This window comes from Chiloscyllium plagiosum, unplaced genomic scaffold (assembly GCF_037043375.1).
Source record: "Chiloscyllium plagiosum isolate Xiang-an unplaced genomic scaffold, Cpla_swu_hap1 HiC_scaffold_6, whole genome shotgun sequence".
Lineage (NCBI taxonomy): Eukaryota > Metazoa > Chordata > Chondrichthyes > Orectolobiformes > Hemiscylliidae > Chiloscyllium > Chiloscyllium plagiosum.
The window spans coordinates 105,902,084-105,916,401 of record NW_028270144.1 but is presented as its reverse complement, the minus strand read 5'-3'; the positions used below and the strand labels follow the sequence as shown (position 1 = coordinate 105,916,401).

General features: G+C 40.8%; 1 protein-coding gene across 7 annotated transcripts in view; it reads right to left on the bottom strand.

The window, feature by feature from the left end:
* Nucleotides 1-14,318, bottom strand: part of LOC122550843 (F-BAR and double SH3 domains protein 2-like) — a 230,720-nt gene that overhangs the window by 123,717 nt on the left and 92,685 nt on the right. For all 7 annotated transcript variants that reach the window (XM_087988313.1, XM_043692169.2, XM_087988314.1 and 4 more), the window contains exons 6-7: nt 8,288-8,421; nt 1,722-1,776 (exon numbers count right to left, since the gene is read on the bottom strand). In XM_087988313.1, coding sequence (XP_087844439.1) covers nt 1,722-1,776; nt 8,288-8,421 — 189 coding nt within the window. The remainder of the gene's footprint in view (nt 1-1,721; nt 1,777-8,287; nt 8,422-14,318) is intronic.

The following is a 14,318-nucleotide window of genomic DNA, read 5'->3' as shown; positions in this document are numbered from 1 at the left end:
AAGACAATACCTTAGCGGAGCAAACCACGACATCCTTCAGATGTTCGCACTTTCAGTCATCTTAGAAACAGACGACAACTGATGTTGTTCCTAGTACACCTAAAACACCAGAGGTTAAAGCCAATGAGAAAATAAACACCTAAGGTGCACTGACAGCCACACAGGAATCAACGTTCTCCAGAACGTCTTATCTGTTTACTGACTGTCATATACCTGACTGTAAATATTGTGAATGTTGTCATTGCAAGAACCTCTGGTGTAAAGGGGGAGGGATGATATGTATCTAAGTATGTATGGTGGACTGTCACTTTAACAGTCCAATCGCATGACATATTGATGATATCATCAGCCACTTTGGGTAGGAAATAGCTTTGTCTATTGAGTGAACATCTCCTTAATAAAACTCCTGCTTTTTACACATTGGCCTCCTGGCACTTCTTGGAACTTGACAGTTATAGATTATGGTTGAATATAATTCTGTTGCTGCTGATGGGTCACAGAACTTCATGGATGCCCAGTTTTGAGTTGCTAGATCTGTTCAAAATCAGTCCCATTCAGTATGGTGCCTTTGCCACACCAGGTGATGGAGGGTATCTCCGATGTGAAGAACAAACTTCATCTCTACAAGAATTGAGTGGTGGTTACTCCTGGCCAGGACAGATGGATCTGCAAATGATAGCTCAGCATGGACAAGGTGAAGTATATTTTCCGCTCTGGTTGGGTCCTTCTCCATCTGCTGCCATTCGATTAGCTTTAGAATTCGGCTAACTCATCAATAGTGCAAGTGCTAATGAGCCATTCATTATGGACACTGACACCCCTCATCAGGAGGACATTATTATCTGCACTCGTCATCCTCAAAATGTTATTAGACATGGAAGAAAAACTGATTAATGAGCTGAGGGGTTTAGGTGGTAATCAACAGGAGGTACCCATTCCTATATTTGACCTGATGGCAAGAGACTTCACAGGATCTGGAGTCTCTGTTGAGGTCCCTGTAGTAACACCCTCCTGTATAATACTGTGTTGCTACTTCTGGTATGGCAGAACATACCAAGGAAAGGTGCTGCAGGTCTGTCCAGTTTTACTCCTTTTTTAAGATATTTCTGTGGTTGGGTTAGATACAACAAAGTGGCTTGTTAGTCTATTTCAGAGGGCATTGAGTTAACCACATTGTACTCGGCCTCATCTGGTAAAGATGGCAGAATTTCCTTCTTTGACAATGTTCATGAACTTTATGACTATTCACACTGGTTTCAGGCTCACAGTTAGACTAGGTTTAATTCCAGCATGATGGGATTTGAACCCATATTCCCCACACATTAGTTGGGGTCTCTGGTGTAACAACATGACCTCAATGCCACCACCTCTCTTATATAAACCAGAGTAATTAAGCTTACACAATATTGTCCCCAATTTACTTATCTCATGATATCTGAATGGTATTAGGTGGGCTTCTGTTTTAATTTCCAATTTCAGTCTTGTCACTGTTTCAGGGGTTTCTGGCAGAGTATTACTACAATTACTAGGAAAACACACTGTTCTCATCTGGTCACAAACTGGTTTCATTTGATCAAGTAATGTCTTGGCATAAAATTGTTCCAATACCACCCATTTGGCTGAACAAAGCAAGGGACAAATTAGAGAAATCATCTACAAAGTTGAATTGCTCAAGAATAAGATCAACAGGAAATACTCATTAAAATTCTCTCATAACTCACCTTTACACTTGCTTTCTGTAAACTTATTCTTGACTGAAACAGACTAAGTTTTGACCTGAAAAATACAGGAAAACAAAAGTTTAAACAGTGCACTTGATAGTTGCATTTGATTTTGGAAAACTAGCACAAACATTCTGGAAGCTTCAGATATCAAAAGGAACAAAGGGTACAAGAAGAAAGCGGGATACAGAGTCGGATGATCAATTGAATGGCAGAGCAAGATTGAGGAGCCAAATAGCCTATTCCAAATTTCCATAACTATCATTCTATGTCAAGCAGAAATCATTCACTGTTACTATTTTGTCATCTAACAAAATTGAACATTTGTTGAGATTTTAAATATATACTTACGTATTTTTGTATAAATAGGATCTAGCCACACAAAGGCCAATTGGAAACAAACCCAGCAGACGAAAGAGGGTGATTAAAATGGCTTCAAGTTATACTTTCTGTTTACCACTTTGCTTCTCCAGGCAACTGAGCAAATTGTCTGTGACAGGATCTTGAGGTCATGCTTTATTGCCAATCTCATTTCTTTTCCATCATTGGCTTCTTTCAGACGACAGGGAACATCACCTACCTGGACCAGCCTGCAGTTTACAGTTACACTAAGTGTGTGACCAATGCCTTGCTCATCAGGGTTAACCAGTTTATCAACTTCTCCATTAGTCTCAACAGTACACAAGAGCATGCTTGAGGATTTTCTGCAATGGTTGGCTTTCCCCTCATGCAGAGTATCATGGACATTAGGACACCAGTCAACAACATCACTAATTTTAAAAATCTGCTCTATTATTGCATAGCTCATGGTTGATCAGATAAACAAATTATGTATATTTTCCCAGAATATTTGGCCATCTCAAAAGTATAGCAGATAACTCCTATGGGATATATATGACTCACAGCATCCTTCCACAAATCCACAGCTTCTCAGCAACAAAATTTAATCAAAGTCAGATTCTACCAGAATTATTACATATATCAAAAAGATGCTGAAAGAGTAGTTCAGACATCCCGATGGGTCGCAAAGCAGAATGGTGTGTGAAGCGTCTCCCACACCATTGTAGTGTCCTGCATAGTTTATCACCTAACCATACAGAAGTCCTTAATTTAATGGAGGCAGGGTAGCAGCTGTCATCGTGGTTTAGGAAGGAGCAGACGGAATGCCACCTCAGCACGTTACTCAAAATGACATTCGAAATTCCATTGAAAATTGCATTCAACAGGGAGCAGTATGTCAGGTTCCCATCAAGAACCAGTCACTTCAAATGAAATTGAAGCACAGAAACTAAAATTACTGTGTGATGGAATGAAGGCTTAGATTATTGGTGGAATTACCCTCTTTTTCACCTGGCAAGAGTAATGGCAAGACTAGTGACAAAATATAATGAAGGTGAAAAAAAAAAATTAGGTTCTTGACTTTGAGAAAAAATGTTCCCAATTTGCACCTCGAGTCTTATTGGTGATTTCATAGTTGCACTTTGAGGGGCAACTATCATATTGCAATGCAACTGCGTCTCATTAAAGCTCCAACTCACCCTATTTGCATGCCACTTCAAATTCTTCTTTCCTCAACTGAGAAACATTCACTATAAACCGACCGACTCCCACAGCTACCTAGATTACACCTCCTCCCACCCTGCCACCTGTAAAAACGCCATCCCATATTCTCAATTCCTTCGCCTCTGCCACATCTGCACCCAAGAGGACCAATTCCAATACCGAACAACCCAGATGGCCTCCTTCTTCAAAGACCGCAATATCCCCTCAGACGTGGTTGACGATGCTCTCCACCGCATCTCCTCCACTTCCCGCTCCTCTGCCCTTGTACCCCACCCATCCAATCACCACCAGGACAGAACCCCACTGGTCCTCACCTACCACCCCACCAACCTCCAGATACATCGTATCATCCTTCGTCATATCTGCCACCTCCAAACAGACCCCACCACCAAGGATATATTTCCCTCCCCTATCAGCGTTCCGGAAAGACCACTCCCTCAGCGACTCCCTCATCAGGTCCACACCCCCCACCAACCCAACCTCCACTCCCGGCACCTTCCCCTGCAACCGCAAGAAATGCAAAACTTGCGCCCACAACTCCCCCCTCACTTCCCTCCAAGGCCCCAAGGAATCCTTCCATATCCGCCACAAATGCACCTGCACCTCCACACAAACCATTTACTGCATCCGCTGCACCCGATGTGGCCTCCTCTATATTGGGGAGGCAGGCCGCCTACTTGCGGAACGATTCAGAGAACACCTCTGGGACACCCGCACCAACCAACCCATCTGCCCTGTGGCTGAACACTTTAACTCCCCTTCCCATTCTGCCAAGGACATGCAGGTCCTTGGCCTCCTCCACTGCCAGACCATGGCAACATGACGCCTGGAGGAAGAGCGCCTCATCTTCTGCCTAGGAACCCTCCAACCACAAGGGATGAATGCAGATTTCTCCAGCTTCCTCATTTCTCCTCGCCCCACCTTATCTCAGTGCCAACCCTCTGACTCAGCACCGCGTTCTTGACCTGCAATCTTCTTCCCGACCTCTCCGCCTCCACCCCCTCTCCGGCCTATCACCCTCACCTTAACCTCCTTCCACCTATTGCATTCCCAACACCCCTCCCCCAAGTCCCTCCTCCCTATCTTTTATCTTAGCCTGCTTGGCACACCCTCCTCATTCCTGAAGGGCTTATGCCCGAAATGTCGATTCTCCTGCTCCTTGGATGCTGCCTGACCTACTGCGCTTTTCCAGCAACACATTTTTCAGCTCTGATCTCCAGCATCTGCAGTCCTCACTTTCTCCTAAACAAAATTCCTGACAAATAAAACAACAGCAAGTATCCAATGGCTGTAGCACTCCAAATGCCTGTCCTGGCCACCATGCCGCTGCTTCTTCTACACAGCATCTATTCCCATCATCCTCCTCTTCAGCTACTCAGCTTTGCAACAGCAATCCACCAGCTTGACCACATCATTATACCTGCCCCTGGACCAATTTTCTTTTTAATTCATTTGTGGGAAGTGGGCATTGCTGGCTCGGCCAGCATGTATTACCTGTCGCTAGCTGTCCTTGAGAAGGTAGCAATAGCTTGCTAGGCCTTTTCAGAGGGCAGTTAAGAGTTAACCATATTGCAGTGGATCTGCAGCCGCATGTAGGCCAGACTAGGTAAGGATGACAGACTTCCTTCCTTTAAAGCACATGAATCAACAAATGGATTTTTCCATAAATTGACAATAGATTTATACAGTTTTAACTCCAGAACTTTTTGTGAATGATGGGATTCAAGCCCAGGTCCCAAAAATATTACATGGATCACTGAATTAGTAGTCTAGCAATAATGGCACAAAGTTATCACCTATCCTGACTCAGACACCACAAGCTTTCAACATTTTGAAGTGGATACTATGGCTACTAATTGCATGTTTTTGCCAGGTCACTTTGAATGTCAGACAGGAATGCATCTCATGGATCTGAACAGAAGGCGTTGTGCTGACACATGCATCTTATTGCTCTTAGCTTGCTTTTTTAGCGCTCACTCTGGCGCTTGCTCAGAGGCTGCCAGTCTGTCTGCTTCACATTGCTTTCTTAGCATTAGCTGACTTTAGCATTTAGTTACAGTCTATGGTTTAGCTTGCTTTTTACTGCAGTGTGAAAGCCAGGCAGCTTCTGATAGTGGAGAGCATTGAATAGCCAATCAATCAGCTCTCACACATCATTTTATGGCACTATAATACATTAACATCAGAGCTGCATCATGTGTCAGCAGCTTTTGCAGTGAACTGTTCTGAAGGAGGCCAATGGACTCAAAACATAAAATCTGCTTTCTCTCCACAGATGCTGCCAAGCCTGCTGAATTTCTCCAGTAATTTCTGTTTTTATTCAAGATAAGCAATGATTTTAAGTATATTCGTACAAGGCAACTGCTGATTTCTAACTGTTCAGGGTAGAAACGCCAAGAAAACACCACATGTGTGTTGGGGACGATGAAGAATGTATCGAAATTATTCAAAGAAATAAACAATGTGGATAAAGAATGGCATTTGCCTTAAAATCAAGACAGATAAACATGACAACAAATAAATTACCAATGGCGAACTTCAGTGCCCAATTTCACTGCCTATTAAAAGTGATCAGTTTGCTTTGGTCTTTCGACATTTCAAACTAGGATCAATCAATGCCTAAATTAGCAAAGGACAGAGCATAAGAGCTAGAAAATGGCTCAAATCTAATGGACATGGATGAACCAAATGATTTTCTAAAGTAGACTGCATGAGAAGATTTAAAATATATTTTTGTTCTATAATGGCAAATGATATTTTTCCCTTTACTAATAATTACTTCTTCTCTTAACTTCGTACAGAAAAGAGGAACGCCCCATTTTGATTTAGAAGTCTTAAAGGCACATAGGTAATTTGGCTTGCCAGTTTGGCAATTTTCATGATATGGGGACAAAATTACAGTTAGGTGAATTGGCTGTGCTAAATTGCCCATAGTGGAGGTGAATTAGACAGAGGGAAATGGGTGGGTTACTTTTCGGAGGGTCGGTGTGGACTTGTTGGGCCAAAGGGCCTGTTTCCACACTGTAGGGAATCTGATCTAATCAGACATCTCTCCAAGAATATACTGCACCTTACCATTTCCAGGACCCACAAACCCTAGTAAAATTATCAAACTATGTCACAGGCTACATTACAAAGAGCAAATCTCTACAGTAAAACTTCTGTGCACACATTCTCAATGTTAAATAATTTTATCAAAAAGTTTTTACAAATTTGGATTTACTGCAGATCCCTTCTTTGGTTTAGTGATGTTAGTTGCTTAACATAAACTGAGCTTTTGTTTAATCTAACTTGACTTGCAGTACCTGAAACCTATTTGTATGATACCCAAGACCATAATTGTAGCAGCGCCTTGTCATTTGCACTGAATCCTGAAGATCAGTTTTGACATCTTTGAAGTTAGACTGAGTAAACAGCAAATGAGACAAGGTTTGTTCCAAATTATTAGAGTGGTATATTTTAATGTCAGTTGAACGAGAGGAATAGTTATAAACTGATTCATTTAATTTAATATTTCTAATTTATCTTCACTCAAGAATAAAATATGTGAATATTTGGGCTGCCTTACTTCTGAGATTTATTGATTAAAACAAGTAACAACTCTACATTATATTTATTGATTCTACCTATTTTGGATCTTTTGCTTCTTCAGTATCAATTTTGTTGCAAAAGCTAGATAGCCTTCAGGTGTCTATAATTCTATTTTAGTTATGCCTTAAATTCATAACAGGCTTCTAACACAATGCATCAGAATATTTTCAGAGTTATGGAGTTAAGCCACCAATGTGCATCTTATTTATAGCTGTAATAAAACATCAAAACAAGTGTATTAGTACTAACTACTCACTGCCTTTAATCCCCAGTTACTTGTAGGGTAAAAAGGTAAAGTCAGCATAGTACTACTATATGGCAGCTTGGAGAAAGCGAGGACTAGTGAAGAGCTTATGCTCGAAATGTCGATTCTCCTGCTCCTCAGAAGCTGCCTGATGGGTTGTGCCAGCACCACACTTTGCTCGCCCATTAGAGAAACACACACACACACACACATCCAGTTGGTGATGCTTTAACCTGAGGGTCATCATGCCTCATCTTGAGGGGTGAGGCTGAGAAGGTGCGACCTTCATGGTAATTTCAGCCAGTGCAGGGAAACACTCTTAAAATACATTTAATCTGACTTCTAAATCCTATTTATAGGGAAAGGGTCAAAAGATCTTAAACCTTGACTGCAAGTTTAGGGTTATTTTTTCCAATATAGTGTCATATTGTGCTTTTTTTAAAAACCAATGTTACTTTTAAATTATTTACATTGACCTAAATGAGGTCTGATCTTTCGCATTTCTGCTACTTAATCACTGGTGCTTCTTGGCACAAAACCTTTTCCTGAATTTCGGTAGGCATTTGATAAGCATCAGAATATTTACAGAAGATGAAGAAACATGTTTTGGGAAACCACTTCAGGGAAGCAGTTTACTTTTTTTTTTACTAAGTAAAATGCTATCAGAATTATTTGAAATGTAAAACTTAAAACCAAGTTTCAAAACTTTGTTACCTTTCAACTCAGATCACCATCTGTTCAATATTGCTTCTGATGCAAACAATTGTAGAACTAAGCTAGATAACTCTTCATGACTAAGCGTTATAGTAGTGAATGCAATTCTATATCTAAGTAAAACATGATAGAAGATGCTGTCAGCATTACCGTAATGGGGTCCTTTACCTATTCCACAAACGTTTAAATATCAGCAAAGTTCAAGTAGAATGATCTTCAACCATCACTTTTCCACTACACCTCTCCACTCATTTGAAAAATTTAGAATAGATCAGACAAGCTAATATATTTTGTTTGTGTATGCTACGTAAGAATAGGATCTTAAAATTGGCATATATAATTGAAGCATAAAAATTCAAAGAACAAATTAAAACATGTTAAACATTTTGCCTTGAAATAGCAGATGGCAAAGTATCATCCGTCAATATACACAGATCAAAAACATAAAACACACTTGGCCTCTATATCGGCTTTCTCCCGCGCTGCGTGAGCCATCTGTTCCAGCTCAAAATACTTCTTTTTAGACTTTGCCAGATCCTTCACAGTCTCTTGGAATTCAGCTTGTATCCTTGTCAGCTGATCAATACACTATGGAAACAAGATAACACTGCACATGAAATACAACACAAAGAAAAAAGTTTTTCTCATTCATATTAATAACTGATAATTATGATGACAAAATGATGGAAGATGATGGTGGCAACAGAGAAGAAATTATTACTTGTATTATACAGCACAATTTAATTTACATATTCCTTAAATGTTGTCCAAAACAGTTAATCTATTCCACTATTTCGACATGCAGTGGACAAATAGAAGACACCATTCGGAGTTTGCTGCCTAAGAAATAATTACAAATCTCTAAGTTTGCTGAAATGATAATATACTCATTTACACACTCCTCTTCCTTTAATGCATGAAGATAGCTCTCAAATATGCACCTTTGCATTATTTATTTAATCCATCTCATTGTCCAATGAAATAGTGTCTCACAAACTTGACTGAGCTTTTTTGAAGAAGTAACAAAAGAGGATTAATGAGGGCAGAGAGATAGACATGATCTTATATGGACTTTAGTAAAGCATTCGACAAGGTTCCTCATGGTAGACTGATTAGTAAGGTTAGATCACAGAATAGAGGGAGAACTAGCTATTTGGATACAGAAGACGGTGGTGGTGAAGGGTTGCTTTACAGCCTGGACGCCTGTGATCAGTGGCGTGCCACAAGGATCAATGCTGGGACCACTCCACTTCGTCATTTATATAAATGATTTGGATGTGAACATAGGAGGCATGTTTAGTAAGTTTGCAGATGACACCAAAATTGGAGGTGCAGTAGGCAGCGAAGGAGGTTAACTCAGGGTATTTGATCAGATGGCCCAATGGGCCGAGGAGTGACAAATGGAGTTTAATTTAAATAAATGTGGTACACCGCATTTTGGAAAGGCAAATCAGGGCAGGACTTATACGCTTAATAGTAAAGTCCTAGGGAGTGTTGCTGTACAAAGAGGCATTGGAGTGCAGGTCCATAGTTCCTTGAAAGTGGAGTCGCAGGTAGACAGGATAGTGAAGAAAGAGTTTGGTATGCTTGCCTTTACTGGTCAGTGCAATGAATATAGTAATTGGGAGGTCATGTTGCGGCTGTACAGGACATTGGTTACGCCATATTGGAATACTCCATGCAATTCTGGTCTCCCAGCTATAGGAAGGATATTGCCAGGGTTGGAGGGTTTGAGCTACAGGGAGAGGCTGAATAGACCAGGGCTATTTTCCCTGGAGCATCAAAGGTTGAAGGGTGACCTTACAGAGGTTTATAAAATCATGAGGGTATGGATAGGGTAAGAAGAGAAGGTCTTTTCCCCAGGGTGGGGTGGGTAGGGGGGGATAATCCAAAAGTAGAGGGCATGGGTTTAAAGTGAAAGAGGAAAGATTTAAAAGGGACCTAAGGGACGTTTCCATGCAGAGGGCGGAGCATGAAATGAGCTGCCAGAGGTGGTGGTGGGAGGCTGGTACAATTACAACATTTAAAAGGCATTTAGATGGTTATATGAGTAGAAGGGTTTAGAGGGATAAGGGCCAAATGCTGGCAAATGGGACTAGACTTATTTAGGGTATCTGGTTGGCATGGATGAGTTTGATCAAAGGATCGGTTTCCCTGCTATACATTCTCTATGACCTTATGACACAGTAGCAAAGAAGAATACAACATTTACAATAAATTTCCAGGCAATGATAAACTTGTGTTCAGGTCAGAATAATCTCCAATGAATACCAAATTTCCAAGGATAGGCAAAAATATAAAACATGTAGGCAAATGTAGAAAGTAACTACTTATAAATATATATCTGAAAAGCAATACTTAAAATCTTAACTTAACTTGAACAAAATAAGTCTTATTTAATGCCTTTTACCGTGTTAAGCATCTATTTTGGTATAGCATAAGTAATCTTGCTCACTGGTCAGTTTAAAAGAGTGTTGTGGCAATTAGAAGTAATTAAAGTTACTATAATTGACTTCAGCACCCTGTCCCGTTGCAAGAGGGTGGGGTAAATTAACCAGGGTTCTCACTCCTAAATACTGGTTAGTGACATCTGCTAGAAAATACATGCACAAAAATGCTACTCAAAGACTGAATCAAGTTCAACAGATGTGAATCATTGCTAAATCAAAGAATGTTTACAGTTCACAAAGAAGCCATTTAGACTGTCCTTCCTGTATCAGTTGAGAAATGAGGCACAGTCCAATCCCACTTTCCAAAATTTATTCATAGCCCTGCACATTCTGGCACTCAATGTATATATACAGACACCCTTCAAATGAATTGAGAGCTTCTGCCTCTATTACCCTTATAAGCAGAGTGTTCCAGAACCCAACCACCCGCTGCATAAAAAGCTCTTCTCACCTCCCCACAGATTAAAATAAACATTAATGTCCCTGAGACCCTGGCTTCTCTGCCAAGGTAAATAAGCCCTTCACATGGTCTATTCTGTCCAGGCTCCTCTCAAATTTCCCCTCAGCTTCCTTTGTTCCAAGGAGAAGAAATGCAGTCTATCCAATCTTTTCTCATAGCTGCATTTTTTCAATATAAGCCACATTCTCCCAAGTCTCCATTGTACCCTCTCAACTACTATTACTATTTCTGTAATTAGGTGATCAGAATTGTACACTGTACTCAAGGTGTGATCTAATCAATGATTTACAGTGTTCCAGTATAAATCTCCCTGTTGATATATTCTACACCTGAGCTGTGAAAAAAAAGTTCTATTTAGCTTTTTAACCACCTTATCAACTTGTCTCAGTGCCTTCAGGAATCTATGGACAAGACACTCCAATGTCCCTGACTTGTTCCACACCTAACTGTATTCTCCCATTCCTTTGCCTTGTCTGACTTTCCTAAATTCATCATCTCACACTCCCCGAAGCTCAATCCCATTTGCCACTTGGCTGCCAATCTGACCAGTCTATTGATATTTTACTCTGGTGAATGCTATCCTCCTCACCATCGAACACAATATTTGTATTGTCTGCAAATTTCTTGATCATGCCCCTATTAGTAACCAAATTCATATACATCCCAAATAGCAGAGGACCCGTAGTAGCAAGCCCTATAGAACTCTACTGAAAACAGCCTTGAGTCACAAAAACACCCAATCATAAGACTGTAATACATAAGAACAGAAAGTAGGCCATTCAGTCTACGGTGTTTGCTCCATCATTCAATGGGATCATGGCTGATCTGTTAATTCTCTGCTCTACTTTCCTGCTTTATCCCTTTACTGATTCAAAAATCTGTCAACCTCAATTTTGAATATATTCAACAACTTTGCCTTAACAGCCTTCTGAGGTAAAAAAAAACTCCACAGATTCACCATCCTCAGAGAAGCAATTCCTCATTTCTGTCTCATTTCTGTGACCCCTGACTCTGAGATCATGCCTTCATGGTCCTAGACTCTCCCACAAGGGGAAACAATGTTTCCTCACTTACCCTTTCAAATCCTTTCAGAAACTTGTACATTTAAATAAGGTCACCTCTTATGCTTTTAAACTTCAGAGTACAGGCCTAATCTACTCAACCCCTCCTTGAAAGACACTGCCTTCACACCCAAGATTAACCTCTTCTGGACTGACTTGGATGCCAGCACAACCTTCCTCAGATAAGGGGCCAAAACGGTTTACAGCATTCCACGTGTGGTCTAAATAATGTCTTATATGGTAAATGATTACAAAAATGCTTAGACCTTGTATTTCTTCCCTGGCTTATTTTAAAAGTCTGGGATACATTTCATCTGGTCCTAGTGATTTATCCACATTCATGGGTGCTGATCCCATTCATACTTTTTCTTTCCCTATCTTTGTCACATCCAACACTTCACACTTGGCCTTAACCAAAATATAAGCATTCTCCTTTTTGTGAAGGCAAACTTGAAATAAAACATTGTAAGTTTTCATCATCAGTACTAACAGCAGCGTCAGATATTTTCATCATTCTTAATCCTTCCCTGCCTCTCATTCCAGGTGAAAACAGCTTAGTGATAGATCATGTTACTCAACATTATCAACGTTTGTGATAGGCTGCCCAACATTCATTTTGTCACCATTACTTATAAGACCCTTGCTGCCCTGAGTACTTGATTGACAATGTCTAAGTCCCTTGGCTAATATTGGAGTGTGCACTTGTCTGTGCTGGGAACCCCTGACTGAAGGCTGTTTTTCCTTTAACTTGATGGAGGACTGCTGACAACCATGACTAACTTCCTAACATTATGTCTGTGTTCAATGGTACCATTCCCATAAAAAGTAGGGAGTTTGCCAATGATTGCATGACGTTCAGCACCATTCACATTTCTTCAGGTACTGAAGCAGTCCCATGTTCAAATGCTGCAATATCTGGATAATATTCAGGCTTGGACTGATAAGTGGCAAGTAATATTCGCACCACATAAATGTCTGGCTATGATTATCACCAATAAGAGAAAATATAACCACCACCCCTTGATACTCAATGATGTTACCAACCCTGAACCTCCACTATCAACATTCTAGGAATTACTATTGATCAGAAACTCAACTAGAATTGCCACATTACACAGTGGCAGCAAGAGCAGGTCAGAGGCTAGGAATAATGAAGCAAATAACTGACCTGCTGAATCCCCAACGCCTGCCCATCATCGACAAGACACAAATCAGGAATGTGATGGAATACTCCCTTACTTGCCTGATGGGTGCAGTCCCAACACCACACAAGAAGCTTGACACCATTCACGACAAAGCAGCCCGCTTGATTGGCATTACAGCCACAAGCATTCACTCCCTCCACCGACGCTTGGTAGCAACAGTGTGGACTATCTAGAAGATGCACTGCAGAAATTCACAAAAGATCCTCAGACAGCAACTTCCAAACCCACAACCAATTCCATCCAGAAGGACAAGAGCAGCAGATACATGGGGACACTAGCACCTTCAAGTTCCCCTTCAAGCCTCTTACCAACCTGACTTAGAAAAATATCACCATTTCTTCACTGACGCTGGGTCAAAGTCCTGGAATTTCTTCCAGGTGCACTGTAGCTTTCATGAAGGCAAGTCACCACCATCTTCTCAAGGGCAATTCAGGACAGGCAATAAATGCTGGCTCGCTGGTGATGCCCACATCCCACAAATGAATAAAAAAAACGCCCTCCTTAAACTTTGGGATGTCTCTCTATTCCCAATGGCTGCAGCGGTACAAGGAAGCAGACTACCACGTGAAGGACAATTAGTGATGTGCAATAAATGATGGCCAGCTAGTGATGCCCACATCACATGAATTAATAAAATAAAAATATTAATTCACCTTTAAACTTTGCTCTAGTGGAAAAGTATTAATTCCTCAATTAGGTTTTTACTACTATAATCCATGGTTATGTTCCAATGAATCTAGATAGCACTTCAATTTATTTTATATCCCTCCTTCAATTCACTGGTCAAAACTTATTCTAAATACAGCCTCACGATGGAGATAAAGTTTTGAAATTAGGAGCATAAAACCTTGGAGAGGTGTTTTAAGATTAAAGGTTATGAGAAATTGGAATGCACAGACTCTTGAGACAATAGTGCAGGACTAGCAGGAGTCAGAGTCGTAGAGATGTACAGCATGGAAACAGACACTTCGGTCCAATCTGTCCAGGCCGACCAGATATCCCAATCCAATCTAGTCCCACCTGCCAGCACCCAGCCCATATCCCTCCAAACCCTTCCTATTCATATACTCATACAAATGCCTCTTAAAATGTTGCAATTGTACCAGCCTCCACCACATCCTCTGGCAGTTCATTCCATACACGTACACCACCCTTTGCGTGAAAAGGTTGCCTCTTAGGTGCCTTTTATATCTTTCCCCTCTCACCCTAAACCTATGTCCTCTAGTTCTGGACTCCTCGACCCCAGGGAAATGACTTTGTCTATTTATCCTATCCATGCCCCTCATAATTTTCTAAACCTCTATAAGGT